Source organism: Pan troglodytes, chromosome 5 (assembly GCF_028858775.2).
Source record: "Pan troglodytes isolate AG18354 chromosome 5, NHGRI_mPanTro3-v2.0_pri, whole genome shotgun sequence".
Lineage (NCBI taxonomy): Eukaryota > Metazoa > Chordata > Mammalia > Primates > Hominidae > Pan > Pan troglodytes.
In genome coordinates this window covers 117196613-117214846 of record NC_072403.2, presented here as the reverse complement: position 1 = coordinate 117214846, position 18234 = coordinate 117196613, and the positions used below count along the sequence as shown (strand labels likewise).

The 18234-nt window shown below is 41.3% G+C and overlaps 1 protein-coding gene and 1 pseudogene across 5 annotated transcripts in view; both read left to right on the top strand.

Annotated features, from left to right (window-relative positions):
- Window positions 1-18234, top strand: part of PREP (prolyl endopeptidase) — a 127618-nt gene that overhangs the window by 101048 nt on the left and 8336 nt on the right. For all 5 annotated transcript variants that reach the window (XR_010158129.1, XR_010158128.1, XR_010158130.1 and 2 more), the window contains one exon: window positions 15284-15420. Coding sequence is in view for 2 of the 5 variants with exons in the window: in XM_518657.7 (XP_518657.2) it covers window positions 15284-15420 (137 nt within the window). In the remaining 3 variants the exon portion in view is untranslated. The remainder of the gene's footprint in view (window positions 1-15283; window positions 15421-18234) is intronic.
- On the top strand, window positions 1257-1823 carry LOC134810344 (large ribosomal subunit protein uL29-like; annotated as a pseudogene).

The window sequence follows — 18234 nt, the reverse complement described above, 5'->3', positions numbered from 1 at the left end:
CACTATGTAAATAGTTGTTATACTCTCCTGTTCTTTAAATTTTTTATTGTTGTATTATTATTTTTTGTTGGGTTTAAAAAAAATTTTTCAATCCACAATTGGTTGACTCTGCAGATGTGAATCCCATGGATGTAGAGAGCCAACTGTATAGACCTCATATTTGGATTAAAATGAGAGAATATTTTTAAAGCCCTTAGACTAGTGCTTGCTTGTTACATGGTAAGAACTAAATAAGTGTTTTAAACAAGTCAAGTAAAATAAATAATGTGAATTTTGACCAAAGTATGAACTAAAGAAAACTCTGTTGTGAAAAATATAGAAACTAACTGGCAGGTATTTTAACATTTGTTTTTAAATGTATGGAAACTTTAGTTGATAATTAGCTTGCAAGGTTCTGTCACTAGGTTCTGTCTGCAGAACCTTGGCTAACTTTTGTTTCTTTTGGTTTTGGTTATTTTAACATTTTCAGGTAAGGAATAACTTTCTAACAGAGAGGCTCCAAAATGCAATGAATGGCCATTTGTGCTGTTTTAAGTTTCTTTCTTGTTACTAGAAATATTTAAGCAAAGGATGAACCTGCCTGAGATGTAGCTTTGTGGGTGTCTGCATTGGATAGGGGAGGGAGGAGGAGGTCAAACAAGTGAACTTCTAAGAGCCAATAGATTTTTTTTTTTCAGTCATGATTTGGTTTAGAAAGGCATGTGACATTGGGATTGGGGCTCTGGAGATGCGAAACAGCAATATCACTAGAGAGGCTGGTTGAAGTTGGGAAGAACTGAGAGAAGTTGAAGGCAGAAAGTGGAGAGCTTTAATTGCTGGTCTAAAACGTGGACTTTGGATGGGCTTGGTGGTTCACACCAGCACTTCGGGAGGCCCAGGCAGGAGGATTGCTTGAGGCTAGCAGGTTGAGACCATCCTGGGCAACGTAATGAGACCCATGTCTCTACAAAAAATAAAAAATTAGCTGCATGTGGTGGTGCATGCCTGAAGTCCTAGCTACTCAGGAGGCTGAGCCAGGAGGATGAGGATTGCTTTACATACATACATACATACATACATACATGGACTTCATTTTGTAGAGAATGGAGAGGCATTGACTGTTTTGAATAGTAGAGTGACTTAGATTAAAAGGGAGGTTTTACATGGATTAATCTGGTAACAGGTGCTCAGATTGGAAGCAGGAGTCCTGGAAGCCAAGGCCCCTGTGCAGGCAGGCAGGGATAAGATGGTGTGGGAGAGGTAGCTACAATGACTTTGAGCTCCGGACCTGAGGCAAGCTGGTATAGGTATTTGAGGGTCAAAAAGAGAGTATTTAGCCCTCGGAGCAGGCGGCGGGGGCGGCCTGTGCAGCAATGGCTAAGATCAAGTCTCGGGACCTTCACGGGAAGGAGAAAGAGGAGCTGCTCAAACAGCTGGACGACCTGAAGGTGGAGCTGTCCCAGCTGCGCATCGCCACTGACAGGCGGCGCGGTCTCCAAGCTCTCTAAGATCCGTGTCGTCCACAATTCCATTGCCCGTGTTCTCACCGTAATTAACCAGACTCACACAAAGAAAACCTCAGGAAATTCTACAAGGGCAAGAGGTACAAGCCCCTGGACCTGCGGCCTGAGAAAACATGCGCTTGCGCCACTGGCCCAGCAAGCACGAGGAGAACCTGAAGACCAAGAAGCAGCCGCGGAAGGAGCGGCTGTACCCGCTGCAGAAGTACACAGTGAAGGCCTGAACGTCACATTGTCAATAAAAGAGAGCTGGCCGAAGAGAACAAAAGAAAAGTGTGTATTTAATATGCAATTCTGTATTCATTCAGCAAATATTTATTGAAGGCAAACAATGCAGAACTCATAACCCTCTGATGATGGACTCATCATGTGGTTCTCATGCGGGAGCAAAACACACAGCATATGCCTTCCATGTGCAGCATAAATCCCATTGCAGTGAGCCATGTTACAGGGCAGTTTCTGCCTGTACCAAAACAGAAGCTGCTTTCTCTGGGCCTCCGCGTCTAGCAGGGTTCCTTCACTTTTAAAGAAAATGTCTGATTGTGTGTCTTCATTAACTACAAAGAGATCAGACCAGTGGAACTGAAGATGGCTTTGATGTTCTACAATCAAGTCAGATTTATTCATCATAGCCCTGTGTGTCTTTCTACCTCAAAACACCAGGTTACCGCTAAAATCCAAATAAACTCATCAAAGTGCCATAGCACGAGATCCAGCTGTGCCTCCTTCACTGCCCTTCTTTCCTTGTATTCAGAACTTCCACTTTCTATTTCGCTTTTGGCTTCACAGTTTGAGACTGGGAAAAGGCGTATTATTCCAAAAAACAGATGGCTGAGCCTTAGAGAGCTGGTGAATTTCTGCAGAGATGATCAGTATAGCACTTAGCACATTGTTGGTGCTCAAGAAATGTACTAAAAGTTAAAACAGATTTTAAATAGACTGACTTTGCTGTTATTGAGATATCCTAAGGGAGCTTTTAAATCCCCACTGTTACCAAAATGCCCAGCCATCCTTGGAAAAACTAACTAAAGCAGTCTGGAATAGACTTTCCTTCTGTATTTTCTGCCCAAAGATGACTCTTAAACTCCTCTCCACTCCCCAAAAGTTAAATGCCTGGAACATAGACAAGATGACAACCTTCTAATGCCAGGCTGGCATTTTTCACCTTAGTACAGCACAGAAACATGTAATGCCTCCCTCTAAGTCCTAGGAAGTTCTTCATATGCTCATGTTACAGGGTAACTGAAGCACGGAGGTTGCCCGCCTACTGTCCAGTTCTTTTGGTAATGGAATGTCTTGTTCCTCTGCATGCTGCCTGTGGACTCAGAGCAGTTCTGCTCCTTGTCAGATTTATTTGGCACACGTAGCACAGACCACACAAGTGGCCTCTGTCAACTCTGATAAAAAGGGGGAGCTCAACACCCTTTTATGAACATTCTCCTTTAAACCTGTCAGGCTCTAAAATTAGGCAGGAGTTGCTATCACCAGACATTCTTCTGTCTGAAGGGGCTGCCCTTTGCAGCCTACCTTCATCTTTCATAGATGAGCACATCTCATGACTGGCGATAATGGGAGTCCTGGCATTTGCCTCAGATAGCTCAGTATCTGAACTGCATCAAATGCATTACTGAAGATTGTTTTCAGGAACCTAACTGATTGCACATTCGTGCGTCTTAACACAATTGATTTTATTACTAAATGTACGCATCTCAAGGAGAATAATAATTTCAAGAGAGACAGTTGATCTTTGCACAACTAAGGTCATTGATTTGAAGGAACAGTAATGTTCCATTGATTTGTCATATTTACTTCTCTTTTTTCTTTAAAGGAAGATATTCTCTTTTTTTGAAATCAGATGTACATGTTAAGGCAGCTAGATGTGTGTTTAGTGATTGCCCTCTTGTGCTAAAACACGCTTCCAGAGTTAAACTGCTTTATCAGTGGTGATGCCTCTGGAAAGTTGTGCTTGACAACAGAGATGGGATTTCTGAAACTTTAGACTTATGTACTTTATATAAATGTACACCATTTCTTCAGTAGTTTTTTTTTTTAACATAAAGCATTCAGCTCAAGGATCTGTGAGTTCTTATCTGTTAAACAATTATTCTTAGAATATGGTTTTAAATGTGCAAAATCAGAAGGTGCTTTAAATTTAATTGATTACTTAAAAAGTTGGGATAGCTTTATGATTTGCTCAAGCATTTTTTTATTTGTGAAATGAATTGTGTCTGTTAAGCCTTAAAAAAATACTATTGAAATGGAATTTTTTTGGTAGAATGGCCATGGCAAGATATAGTGGGATTTTTATTGTTTTAATAATCTGTCTTCAAGATGGTAACACTAATGACTGTGTGGAGAAGGATCATCTTTCTAAGCTGACTCATTTTGCTAAAATAGTAACAGCAGCCACTCTTGTATCTGGAATATCGCTTTTGAAATGCTTGAATGAGTCTCCTTTTTAAGAAAATAACAAAAACAGTCTGGGCGCGGTGGCTCACGCCTATAATCCCAGCACTTTGGGAGGTTGAGATGGGCAGATCACTGAAAGTCAAGAGATCGAGACCATCCTGGCCAACATGGTGAAACCCTATCTCTACTAAAAATACCAAAGTTACCCGGGTGTGGTGGTGCACACCTGTATTCTCAGCTACTCAGGAGGCTGAGGCAGGAGAATCGCTTGAACCTAGGAGGCAGAGGCTGCAGTGAGCTGAGATCATGCCACTTCACTCCAGCCTGGGCAACAGAGTGAGATTCCGTCTCAAAAAAAAAAAAAAAAATGCAGAGAAGCAAATAAGGGATAGCATCTCTGGCAGAATGATATTTGTCCCCTGGATTCCCTAGAGATGGGTGGTCATTGTCTTGGGGAAGAAGAAATGAATGTGTTAAATCTATACCAAAGGCTCTAACACTTTCAACATTTTGTATAATTGCACCCAATAAAGATATTTACAAGGAAGTAATAACTTGAAGTTAATTACTTTGTGATATAGTAGGAAAAAAACACTGAAACAGGGACTTGGGAGACCTTGGTAGTAATGTGCCATAAGCTGGCAGTGTTGCCTTGGTGGGTATTTTTTTTAAAGACAGAGTCTGGCTCTGTTGCCCAGGCTGGAGTGTAATGACGCAATCTCGGCTTACTGCAACTTCTGCCTTCTGGGTTCAAGAGATTCTCGTGCCTCAGCCTCCTGAATAGCTGGCACTACAGATGTCCTCCACCATGCCTGGCTAAGTTTTGTATTTTTAGTAGAGATGGGGTTTTGCCATGATGGCCAGGCTGGTCTTGAACTCCTGTCCTCAAGTGATCTGTCCGTCTTGGCCTCCCAAAGTTCTGGGATTGCAGGCATGAGCCACTGTACCCAACCCTTGGCAGGTATCTTTATCTTCTTGAATCTTATTTTGTCATTTGTAAAATAAGAGACTGCTAGCTGGATGACAGCCTGGAGTGACAACCTCTCCCTATGTCTGAAACATTTTAAAGTCCCAGAATTTACTATTATTATCCTATATCCTCAGGGCTGAGAAAGAACTGACACCAGCTTTTGTTTACCAGGTGGCACAGTCTTGTGGCTGCTCAGAAAATACCCTTCTCAGCCCTCTATCAAGAATCAGTGTGGGCTTCATGAAGGGTGTGGTTCCTTACAGCCTTGTGGTGCTTAATGTTATTGGTTTGGGATGTGGAATAATATTGTTATGCTGCTGTGCATCTCCACAATGAAGAATTTAAGGTTTTTTGGTTTATTTGAAGGAGAATTTTAAGTACAGAAACTCAGCAGTATATATTTAACCCAGTTTAGTGGCAAGTTCTTTGACCTCTGCCTTTTGCCACTTGGCAATGCAAGCCTCAGATTTATGACCCCAGACATTGCCTCCCCGGTGACAGTGATCTTAGCATACCCATTATTGTAACTGGTCCTGGTAGCTTCCACCAGCTTAGCCAGAGCTCATTTGTCTTCCCAGTTAACCTGTGTGCAGGCAGCACTGGTGCAGGTCTCCCTGTGGACTAGATGTCCCAGTCTGGCCGTTCCTTTGATGATGTAGCAGGGAACCCCCTTTCATGATACAGGGCAGATGGGAAGACAGCCTGCTGGAAAGGATCCATGTCGTGCGCAGTCACCACCAGTTGAGCCACCTTGTTCTCCCACAAGGTAGCAACAGTGTCAACCCCTGCACCAAGGACAGGTGGTCTCCAGTGGGGACCTCCCCTTTGCTGGCAGCTTTCTTCTCAGCCTGGGCCAGCAGCCATCAGTTCTTCTCTTGCTCTGTCTCTGGTCAGTACCTGTGAGCCAGCCTAGGCAGCTGAGTGCTGTTTTGCTGCCCAAGGCCTGGACGAACTGGTTCCTCATGAAGGCACTTTCAACCATGTTTAGAGGACAGCCCTTTGTCACCGCAGCTGGATGTAGCAGGGCCACTTGACAAAGCAGGTGAGGTCTCTTGGGGCCAGATGTCCTGCAAGTGCCAACATTCTTGGGTCTCTCTCAGGTGATTCATCACCTTGGCTGCTTGCTTCTTCACAACAGGGACTGGGGCCACCGTCTCCAGCTGCCCAAGATGCCAACAGAGTCTAACGTTTAAAGAAGAAGAAAATGAAATTAAGGAAAGAAGCTTTCTTAATTTAGCATGTAACTTCGGTCAGCTGCGGGCTGGCTCACTAATGCTTAGAACTAACTGTGAGTTTGAATCACTGTCGTAATGTTTGGTTTTATTTTCTGTGTCCCTCATGAAGGCTTCATATCGATATACTCTAAGATAGTCCCGCTTATGAGATCTTACCGATGCTTCCAAAGACAATCTATCTGTTCATTGTGGATTCTTTGGTGGTGCTTGTAGTCTGTTAAGGTGAAAGGGGGTGCCAGGTCCAGGCTCCTTGTTGAACTGGATCTATTGTACAACTCATTTACTCTGCTGTTGACAAGAAGAAGGAAGACAGGGCTCTGTGTGCCTCACATGATGAGCTGTTAGCCCTGGAAGACAGATAGACTTTTCCTATTACTCAAGTGGGCATCTGTTAGATCCCATGTGAGCACTTTGTTTTCCTGTCCATTGAGGGTCCCATAAAAGCTTTGGCATCCCACTACAGAACTGTGTGCACAGTGGACACTCAGAAAGAATGGAGGTGTATTATCAGCTCTCTTATTGGTTACAGTATGGGAAAAAGGAAAAGGAAGTAATTTTGTTTAACTTGAACCTGAGTACTGTGGTAGCAATAAACTACCAAGTAAAGAAACAACACGTGCATTTAAGCTTTGGCAACTGTCTACTTATCAAGCACTAATGGCTGTTATATAGATGTATAAATGACATTTTATATGTTACTAATAATAGTTTAAGGTTCTAATATTCCTACCACAACTCCACTGTAGCCGATGAGAGGAGTCAGGGAGACTGGTTAGTCATGATGCTAGTGAAGTAGAGAGCTCTGAGCTTGTTTGTCTGTATAAATGACAGAGAAGACACTTGCTTGTGAAACCAAATGACCACATGGGTGCCTGGGTGTAGGGGGCCTTGGCACAAGATGATCCTGAGGGTTGAAAGTAGGGTGGCTGAGAAGAGAGTGTTGCTATTAGCCCAAGTAAGAGGCCCATGGAGGAGCATGTACACAGGTGTGTCTGGGCACGTTGATTTGGAGATGTGAACAGGCCATCTGCCACATGAGATCATGAACCCCCATAGCCTAGGCAACTTGATGGGCTTCTTAACCAGCCCCTCACAGGTGACCTCCAGGAAACACATGTCTGGCTATGGGCCTGCAGATGTGGACGTGGAGGTCCTTTGCATAGAGCAGATTGTTAGAGCTCTCTGAGATGGCAAAGAGGGAATTTGAAAAGAGACAGCCAAGTATAGAAAATTGCAAAACAGAAGGAAGAGGAGGCAATAATGGATCAATTAGGAAGGTTGAAAAAGATTTCGAGGAATGAAGAAGAACCAGAGAAATACTCCACCCAGGAAGCCAAAGAAGCAGTTGCCATATAGGGATTGAAAGGGATGAGACCTGGAAAGGAACCATTCAAAAATGTCATTTCTGAACAATGAGAGGAAAAGAACAGATTCTCCAATAAATGTGTATAATAGTTGGCCATTTGGGGAAAAGTAGTTAGATCCCAGACCATATGTAAACATAAAATATAAATGTAAAAAATCAAGATGAAATTATAGACAAATATTTTTATAACTCGGAGTAGAGAATGTTTTATAAGAGAGGAAGCTAAAAGGGAAAACAGATATTTGGGTACATAAATATTAACACCTTCTTGCACCTCAAGACACCACAGAGAAAGTTAAAAAAAAAAAAACTGTTGGTGTACTGGGACAAAATATAAACAAAGCATGATAGAAAAAAGGTTACTACCCTTCAATGTAAGATAAATTTCTGTAATCAGAAAGGAGAAGTAACAGAATAAAAGAGCAGGTATACTTTGTTCTCCAAGGACAAAATATAACATGACTATGAAAATGTTTGCTAATAAAAAAAATACAGTAAGGAAATGGCAGTGTTTGCCTATTACACTAGTAAAAATTAAAATCCATTTTAACATCCACTGCTGATGAGGCATGGACATTTAGGCAAACATTGTCACTGGGCACCTAAGTTGTTAAGTTCTCTTTGGAGAATATTTGGTCCAAATTTATTGAATTTTTGAGTGCACGTATACTTCGATTTAGCAGTCTCATGTCTAAGAATATATCATACATAAATCATACCACGAGAATACCAGATTTATCTAAAAGGAATTTATTCCATCATTACCAATCACAGAACATAAAGAATAGCCTAAATATCAATGAGAAAATGGTTAAACGTGTGTGCATCCGTAGAATGAAATATTAGGCAGCCATTTTTTAAATGAGATAAATCTGGGTGTTTTACTCTGAAAAGAATTCCATGATAAATTGCTAAGTGAAGAGGAGAGAGAATGAATCATAGCCCAATATTAGCCCGATTCCATTTATCACTATATAATAATAACTCCTATGTGTATTTGAACATGTGAATAGGTGTGTCTCTATGCACTCATGAAAATGTTGGGAAGGACATACACCAACAGGATAGAGGCAGGGATGGAGAAGCAATGAGAAAGACAGAAACGTTCATTGATGACCTTTGAAAGAGCAGGGATGGGGATGGGAATCAATGGGGTGGGAAAGTGGTGAGCTGTGAGTATGGGGTACTCGGGATTAATGATTAGGAAGATGGAGATGTAGCTTAAGAGGCAGACAGGGTGATACATAAGGTTTTGTTGGCTAGGATAGGAGAAATTTGAGTCTATCTGTATGCCAAAGAAAGGGAAAAAATACAAAAAACAAAAGCTGTAATAATTGAAAGAGCACAGTAGTAGTGGAGGCAGTAAGGAATGGAATCAAGACAGGGCGATCCTCCTTTCTCTGGGGTTGCAGAGGCTGAATGAAGTTAGCAGAAGCTTTACCAGGAGCTACAAGCAGATGGACCCTGTGAGGGATAGGCAAGGCCAGAGGCAGAGAGGGATGCAAATGGTGGTGTCAGAAATAAAAAAAAAAAAAAAAAAAAGGAAAACATTGGAAACTACTCTTGAATTGATTTAGGTGGGAAAAGATGGAAGACTTTGAGGAAGGAAAAGACATAAGACCTAAGTTCAGAGCCCAGCTGAGATCAAGTATTCATTTGTAATGAAGCAAGTTGCCATTTCCTGAGTGTCCAGCAGCCTGGGGGAGGAGAAGGAATCCAATGGGTTAGGGTCAGAATTAGAGGAGTTCCGGATTTAGTAACATTTAAAGAGCTGTCCAAGGGTCCCAAGCTGGGCAAGGAAAGCCCAAGCGATGCTGACAGCCTGAGAGAATATAAAGAACTGAACGTCTTCATAAGAGTTTTTTAAAAAAATAAAAGCAGATATTCCAGGGGTAAGGAAATGACAGAAGTGGCGAAAGAGCAAGTTGGAGCCACAAGGTGGGTTGTCCTAGTTCTTTGCAGAAGAAATTCAGGCTGTAAGGGCCAAGGTATAACCAAGGTGATGGGTGAGCGTTGTGCTGTTGGTTTGTCTCAGGAGACTCTTAAGTCCCATGGGGGCAGGGATTATGCAGCTCGCCTTCTTTACATCTCTAGGGCTGAGTGCGGTCCCTGGCACATAATAGACACACAGCAAACATTGGAGGGAACCAGCGGCTAGGGTAGGGTGGAAACTAAGATCTTGGTGTTGAGGCATTCAGGTATCTCTAAGGTGAGGATGCTGGACAGGTTTCACTGTTAAAGTCACTGAGGGAAATCATAGGAGACCTAGGTAAAGAGAAGTATAGAGAGTTGTATTAAAATGATCAAGAATTGTGGGAAAACTTCTGGTTTTAGTTGATATTAATTGGTAAGGAAAGAGGAAGTGACAAAAGCAGATGGTCTGACCAGTGTTTTGAGCCCAGATCCACCTGCCACAGAGTATGTAGGATATGTATTAAATCTGCACATTTGGGGGCTCTGCCCTAGACCTGTCGTATCAGAATCTCTGGGGATAAAGCCTGGAAAACTGTATTTTTAACAGTTTCTTCACAGATATGTAGGCCCAGTCAATAAGGCTCAAAAACCACTGGTGTAGACTCTGATGTGGAGCTTCTTGGCCAAGTGTGGGAAGCAAATGGAAGCAAGGAGTTTGTTAGCTTCTTCTCCTGACCCAGCAAATTCAGGACAACGAGAAAGGAAACACTCCCAAAGCCTCTTAAAGAAAACTTTGAAAGAAGGAGCTTCTTTGTACCCATGAAAATACAAAGGGGGAAAAACTGGCTTCAGGAGGAAACCAGTTTTGGTTAAATCAAAGAAGTAGAAAGTACATGATGGAAAATGCCTAGGCTGTTTTGAATGGCTGTTTCGAAAATGTCTACATGGATTCCTTCCATAGTTATCAAAAGACTCAGGTTATTTGCCCTTTTATTGAAGAGGGAGGTTTAGGTTTAGTCTCAATTACCATTCCATCAATGGAAATGGCAGAAAATACTGCTGTGTGTGTGCACGTGTCCATAGAGGAATTTGATAAAATATTTATACGTATGTATATTGTATGTACAGGCATACTTTATTTTACTGAGCTTCACAAATAATTGCTTTTTTTTTTTTTTTTACAAATTGAAGGTTTGTGGCAACCTTGAATCAAGCAAGTCTGTCAGTGCCATTTTTTCAACAACATGTGCTTGTTCATGCCTCTGTGTCACATTTTGATAATTCTCAAAATACTTCAAAGCTTTTCATTATTATTATGTTTGTTATGGAGATCCCTCATCAGTGATCTTCGATGTTACTATTGTAATTGTTTTGTGGTATAAGACCACACCCGTATAAGACTGTGAACTTAATTGATAAATATTGTATGTGTTCTGATTGCTCCACTGACCATTTCCTGTCTCACTCCCTCTCCTTGGGTCTCAATTAGGGCGATTAACAACCCTCCAGTGGCTTCTAAATGTTAAAATGCAAGGAGGACTCTCACATCTCACTTTAAGTCAAAGCCAGAAAGGGTTAAGCTCAGTGAGGAAGGAATGTGCAAGAGGCCTGGCTAGCTTTTGGTCTATCTCAGTACAAGTTACCCAAGTTGTGAATGCAAAGGAAAATAACTTGAAAAAATTGAAAGTGCTACTTCGGTGAAGACATGAATGATAAGAAAGCAAACTGCCTTATATCTGATATGGGGAAAGTTTGAGTGGTCTGGATAGAAGATCAAACCAGCTACAACATTTGCCAAAGCCAAATCCATAGCAAAGCAGTAACTCTCTTCAGTTCTGTGAAGACTAAGAGAGGTGACGAAGCTGCAGAAGAAAAGTGTGAAGCTAACAGAGGATGGGCCATACGGTTTCAGGAAAGAAGCCGTCTGCATAACATAAAAGTGCAAGATGCAGCAGGAAGTGCTGATGTAGAAGCTGCAGCAAGTTCTCCAGAAGATCTAGCTAAGATCACTGTTGAAGGTGGATACACTAAACAATAGATTTTCAATGTAGACAGAACAGCCTTATATTGGGAGAAGATATCATCTCAGACTTTCATAGCTAGAGAGAAGTCAGTGCCTGGCTTCAAAGCTTCAAGGGACAGGCTGACTTTCTTCTTAGGGGCTAAGCCAGTGTTCATTTACCATTCTGAAAATCCCAGGGCCCTTAAGCATTGTGGTAAATCTACTCTGTGCTCTAGAAATGGAACACAAAGCTGGGTGACAGGACATCTGTTTACACCAAGGTTTACTCAAGATTTTAGGCCCACTGTTGAGACCTACTTCTCAGAAAAAAGATTCCTTTCAAAATATTACTGCTCATTGACGGCACATCTAGTCACCCGAGAGCTCTGATGGAGCTGTACAAGGAGGTGAATGTTGTTTTCATGCCTGCTAACACAACATCCATTCTGCAGCCCATGGATCAAGGAGTAATTCTGGCTTTCAAGTCTTATTATTTGAGAAATAATACATTTTGTAAGGCTGTAGTTGCCATACGTTCCTCTGATGGATCTGGTCAAAGTAAATTGAAAATCTTCTAGAAAGGATTCACCATTCTAGATACCATGAAGAACATTCATGATTCATGGGAGGAGGTCAGAATATCTGCATTAATAGGAGTTTGAAAGAAGTGATTGTAACGCTCATGGATGATTCTGAAGGGTTCAAGATTTCAAAGGAGGAAGTCACTGCGTATGTTGGGGAAATAGCAAGAGAACAAGAATTAGAAGTGGAGCCTGCATATGTGATTGAACTGCTGAAATCTCATGATAAAACTTGAATGGATAAGGAGTTGCTTTTTAGGAGTGAGCAAATAAAGTGGTTTCTTGAGATGGAATCTACTCCTGGTGAAGATGCAGTGAACATTGTTAAAATGACAACAAAGGTTTTAGTTTGTTCCATAAACTTAATTGATAAAACAGTGGCAGGGTTTGAAGGGATTGACTCCAATTTTGAAAGAAGTTCTGCTGTGAGTAAAATGTTATTAAACAGTGTATTGGTCAGAGTTCTCTTAGAAGGACAGGAGTTTATTAAACATTAACTTATGATCACAAGGTCCCGCAATAGGCTGTCTGCAAGCTCAGGAGCAAGGAGAGCCAGTCCAAGTCCCAAAACTGAAGAACTTGGAGTCCGATGTTTGAGGGCAGGAAGCATCCAGCATGGGAGAAAGATGTAAGCTGGGAAGCTAGGCCTGTCTCTCCTTTTCATGTTCTGCCTGCTTTATATTCACTAGAAGCTGATTAGATTGTGCCCACCAGATGAAGGGTGGATTTGTCTTCCCCAGCCCACTGACTCAAATGTTAATGTCTTTTGGCAACACCCACAGAGACACACCCAGGATTAATACTTTGTATCCCTCAATTTAATCAAGTTGACACTTAGTATTAACCATCACAAACAGCACTGCATGCTACAGAGAAATCCTTCATGAAAGGAAAAGTCCATCATTGTGGCATACTTCATTGGTATCTTCATTTAAGAAAATGCCACAGTCACTCCAACCTTCAGCAGCCATCACCTTGATCTATCAGTAGCCATCCACACGAAGGCAAGGCCCTCCACCAGCAAAAAAGGTTATGACTTGCTGAAGTCTCAGATAACCATTAGTGTTTTTTTAGCAATAAAGCATTTTTTAATTAAGGCATGCACATTTTTTAGACAATGCTATTGCATACTTAATAGACTACAGTATAGTGTAATCATAACTTTTATATGCACTGGGAAGCCAAAAAATTTGTATCACTTGCTTTATTGTGGTTGTCTGGAACCAAAAAATCAATATATCTCCGAGGTATGCCTGTATGTTTATTTCAAGACTAAAATAAAGAAACTTCTTGTAAGGAGTTTTCTTGCCCACAATTAAGTCATCTTCACAATGTCCTTTCATTTTGGACCGCTTTCAAAATATTGTTTTTAGCATTAGAACCACACCAACTTAAAGCTTGGATATATTTCTGCAACTACAGGGACAATGGGAACTTTGTGCTTTCAATGGTTTTCTCCAAGGATGCCTTTGTCCTGGAGTCAGATAAGAGAGTTGCAGGCTGGCTTTCAGATACTGGAAATCTTACAGATGGTAGCAAGAAAAGTCATATGGGAGGAGGAAGTTGAATTGTCATGAAGCATCAAGAGAGCACTTTGGGAATGATGGAGGGTCTGAGAGTCAGTTAGCTGGGATGAGGAGTGTATCAGTCCAGCTGGCTGCATGAAGATCAGGGTACATGAGGAGGGGTCAGCCTGCGGAGAATTCAGCTGGACCTGGATTTGAAACTAGATGAGAAGCTGGGGGTAGTTGGAGGGAATTCGGTTTTTTGAACAGATGATTTTTCGAACAGTGAAGGTAGCATCATGTGAGACGGTTTGCTCGCTTGCTCATTGATGCTGTTGCCTCTGCGGGTATAGTGCTCTGAATTCTAACTCTTGAGTTGAAGGCTATGTATTTTAGCTCACTAATCCCAGCCAGTCCCTTGGAACTTGTTCCTCTTACTCCGTGTTTACTTGTACCTACCCACACAGTTACACTCTGTTGGTGGCTGCTAACTGGCACTAAATAACTTTAAATAAAACTGTATCCCCTCTGGTAATTTTGAACTCTGAAGTGTATTCTCCATGATTCGTCAGATGCCAAATTTAAATGTATATCTCAGTATTTCTCTGCAGAGTCCGAAACAAATGCTTTTTATGTTACTGTTTCTTGGCAGGTTTCAAAAAGCTACCAGATTGCAGGCGTTTATCATGGTCCTATAACTCCTATCTCTAAATCTGCATCCCTGCCCACTCTCCCCCTCCGCCCTTCCCCCACCATGGTTATTTCTATGGACTTTGTGGCAACTTTGCGCAACAGAACTGCTACCTTAAAAAGCTATGGATAAAATATGGCTCCAGGTCACATGAAGTGTAAAGGCTTATGCCCATGACTGGAACATAAGGTCAACAAGATGATTCCAAACTGGAGCACTTTGCAGGGGTTGTTTGGGGGGTAAAAACACCATGTTTACACAAAGAGAAAGCTATTCACAGCTTTTCCTTTCGGGAAAAAAAGCATTATCAGCTTGTTGTGGCTTATTTATTCTATGGCTTATCAGTTGACTAGCTTTTAATGTTCCCTTCCTTATGGCTTTTTAAAAAATCCTTTATCCAAAAGGATAAGGAGATGTTTACTTTGAACTTGCCGGAGGTAGCCCAGATTCAAGAAGGCTTTATGAACCTTAATTATCAATAGTGGAGAGAAGGGTCTTTGTTTAACCAGGAATAATAGGATTTCTATGATTTTCCTCATCAACTTTCTAAGCTAATAAGTTTTGTTGCTGCTAGCATTTGTTTAGTAGTTCAGCATAGAAAAATGACATCTTGAGCATCTTAACATTTAGAGAGGAAGTTGAATATGAAATTTGTTTTCTGGAATATAAGTCTCACTAGGTTGAGTTGCTTGGCAGGATGGCAAATCTGCCCCTCCCCGCACTGCGAGGGATGAGAAGGAGCAGAGAATGGAAAGCCTGTTTTCTGTGTGCCCCGGGAAGGCCTGGAGAGGTGGGCATGATGGCCACATGTGGGGATGCAGAATTGAGGCTGGGAGAGGATAAACGATGTGTGAAGGGCATCCTGCAAGATAGTTGTGGAATAAGAATTCAAATGCAGGTCTCCCTGTTTTCAAACGCAGCCTCTTTAAACTGTTCTACATTCTCTCCATAAAAACTGAAAGATGCTTCACCAAATAGCCCTTGAGAGGTACTAGGTTTTCACTGTGCTACTGTACATCATGAAGAGAGAATTCACTATTTTTCCCATTTAAAAGCACGCAGTATTTACTAAGTAATGCTAAATCTTATATTCTGCTTTCTTATATTCTAGATTTTCTACCCTAGCAAGGATGGTACGAAGATTCCAATGTTCATTGTGCATAAAAAAGGCATAAAATTGGATGGCTCTCATCCCGCTTTCTTATATGGCTATGGTGGCTTCAACATATCCATCACACCCAACTACAGGTGAGCTCGGAACGCACTCAGAGTGCCAGTATTTTATCTTTTCCATATAGTGGAAACAAACCAGAGTGCTCTACTAAATCAACTTTCTAAAATACATTACTGGCCAGGCATGGGGGTTCACACCTATAATCCCAGCACTTTGGGAGGCTGAGGCAGGCAGATCACCTGAGGTCAGGAGTTCAAGACCAGCCTGACCAACATGGTGAAACCCCGTATCTACTAAAAATATGCAAAATATTAGCTGGACGTGGTGGCGGATGCCTGTAATCCCAGCTACTTGGGAGGCTAAGGCAGGAGAATAATCACTTGAACCCAGGAGGCAGAGGTTGCAGTGAGCCAAGATCACGCCACTGCACTCCAGCCTAGGCAACAAGAACGAAACTCCATCTCAAATTACAGTTCTACAAAATTCTTGCTGCTTGTTTTCATAGACGGGCAGGATTATGTGTTAACTATCTGAAATGTTGACCAGGAATTGAAGGATCATTTCAAGCTAATCTTGAAAAACAACCAAAAATGTCCTCAGTGTAATAGGTTGTTTGGGAACTGGATTGGGAGGCTATGGCTGCGTGACTACAGAAGATTTGTATTAATCAAGGTCTTAAAGGAAGCTCCTTTCTTCAGTGTTTGTCATTTGCTGCCACCGCACTACCTTCAGTATTCTCTTCAGAGGGAATGATTTCTTAGCTGATGATATTTTTCACCAGCAGAGTCTTAAAATAGACTCTTAACGTTCAGCCATAAATGTTTTCTGTATACTCTGTTACATCATCTATTTTAGACTGTTGTGTGCTGTTTCTGTGATTATTTCCCAGATAATTACGTTCAGGGAGAAAATTCTACATTTATATGTTTGCTATTGTTGGTATAAATATCTTCTCTGTTATTTGCCAACTTGATTTTAATATCCCATTGCTAGTATAAAGTGGAATTTGCTTTGAGCACTTTTAATAAAAACAAGGAGTTTCCCACCAGCAAGACTAGCTTTGAGCCAACTTCTAAATAGAACCCCATATGAAATCTGATTCACAGATTCATCCAGGATCTTTTCTGTTTGGGAAGAGATTCATGGACTGGTGACTACCAGGACATAAATTCAGAATAGATTCAACCATCTGTCCTGAAGTTGGATACAAGAACACTGGTACTTTGTTTTGAGCACTCAATATCTGTAGAAGCTCATTATTTTAGATTTAATGAAGTATGAAATATGATGCCTGCCCTCAAGTGATTTATAATGAAATTGTGGACCTCGAATATCTGGCTGAAGAGTTTGCATTTATCCTTTTGTTAGCAAGGAGCTGATGGGAGGTTTTTGTGTAAAATCACGATGTAGAACAATATTTTCGAAAGATATATGTGGCATCATCATATGAGTAAATGAAGGGAAACTAGTTAGAAAAGTGTCATAACGGTTGCTGTTCATTCATTCTATATTGACAGCGCCATATACCAGGCAACATTCCAGACATGAGGACTTCCCATCTCTTTCCAAAGTTTCCCAGGCAACGAGATTTGTTATGATTGTAATAACAAATATGTAATATTAACACATTGGTATCTATGTGTTAATATTACATGCCATATTATTCTTTGTGATTATTAGTCTAAGAATGCAAGCCTCAGGTAGAGCAACCTTGCCCCTTGAAAAAAAGCAAGACGATAAATGTTGGGGTTTATTATATTAACCTAATCCTTATATCACTCAAAGTATTAAAATGCAGCCTTCAGTTTTAACTCACAGTGGTGCTCGAGTGTGGGGCAGTGAACACGTGTTTCGTCAGTGGCCAATGAGTCACCTCGAGCCCCGTTCCCTTGGTCCCAGCAGGTGGTCCAGGATCAAGACAACACTGATTCCTGAGTGGATCCTGTTGAATCCCAACAGGGCAGGCTTAATAAATGCTTGTTGCCCAAATGAACAAAGACAAGTGGTTTTAGCTACCACTTGTCTTTGTTCATTTGGGCAACAAGCATTTATTAAGCCTGCCCTGTTGGGATTCAACAGATGAGTCCCGGGGCCATTTTCATCCCAGAACCCAGTGCATTTAATAGTAGTCTGAGGAGAGACCATCAGAGATGCATGAAAGTCTTGAAGAGAGGACCAAGTGATCAAACATCAATCTGGCTAATAAGGTGTGGTTGGATGGTCTGATACATCTACCCTAATTCATCTGACCTTTCCTGTTCATCCTCAATATTCAGGAAATTAGCATTCAAACCATTGAGAACCTTCAGTTTGTAGAAGCCCATGGTTTCCCCAGTTGCTAAAAGAGTGACACAGTTCTCAGAAATAGTTCTCAAAGCACAGTTAATTTTAGTTAACAGCATGTCACTCAGTACTTTTAGGGTCACAGTGGAAAGAGAAGGGGGAAACAAAATCCAAATTTTCCAAAGGACTTAATGCTCTTTCCTAGAGGGTTTGTGCTATAGTTTCTTCTGCTTATCTCGAGAAAATATCCTCCAGCCCTGAGAACTCTATTCCTGATCTCCTTTACCTCTTGCACACCCTGTGTTGGCTAATTTACCATAGAAATTTCTGTAGAACTGGAATACATGTTTAAAACTCCATGTTCCAGAAAAAGCTTTTTCTTTTTTCCAACTTAAAAGTTTGGAGAAAGTTACTCAAAAAATGATGAAAGGAACCATTATCAGGTCCTCTTGTGAGCCCAGCACCATTCATGCCTGGGCTGGCAGTGTTTTGTTTTTTCTCTGTTTATATTATGAATGGTGTAGTGAAATATTTATCAACGTAGAAAAATAAGACACTGAATGCTTGTGAAAACATATTAGCTTTGCCTGAGCGCAGTGGTTCAC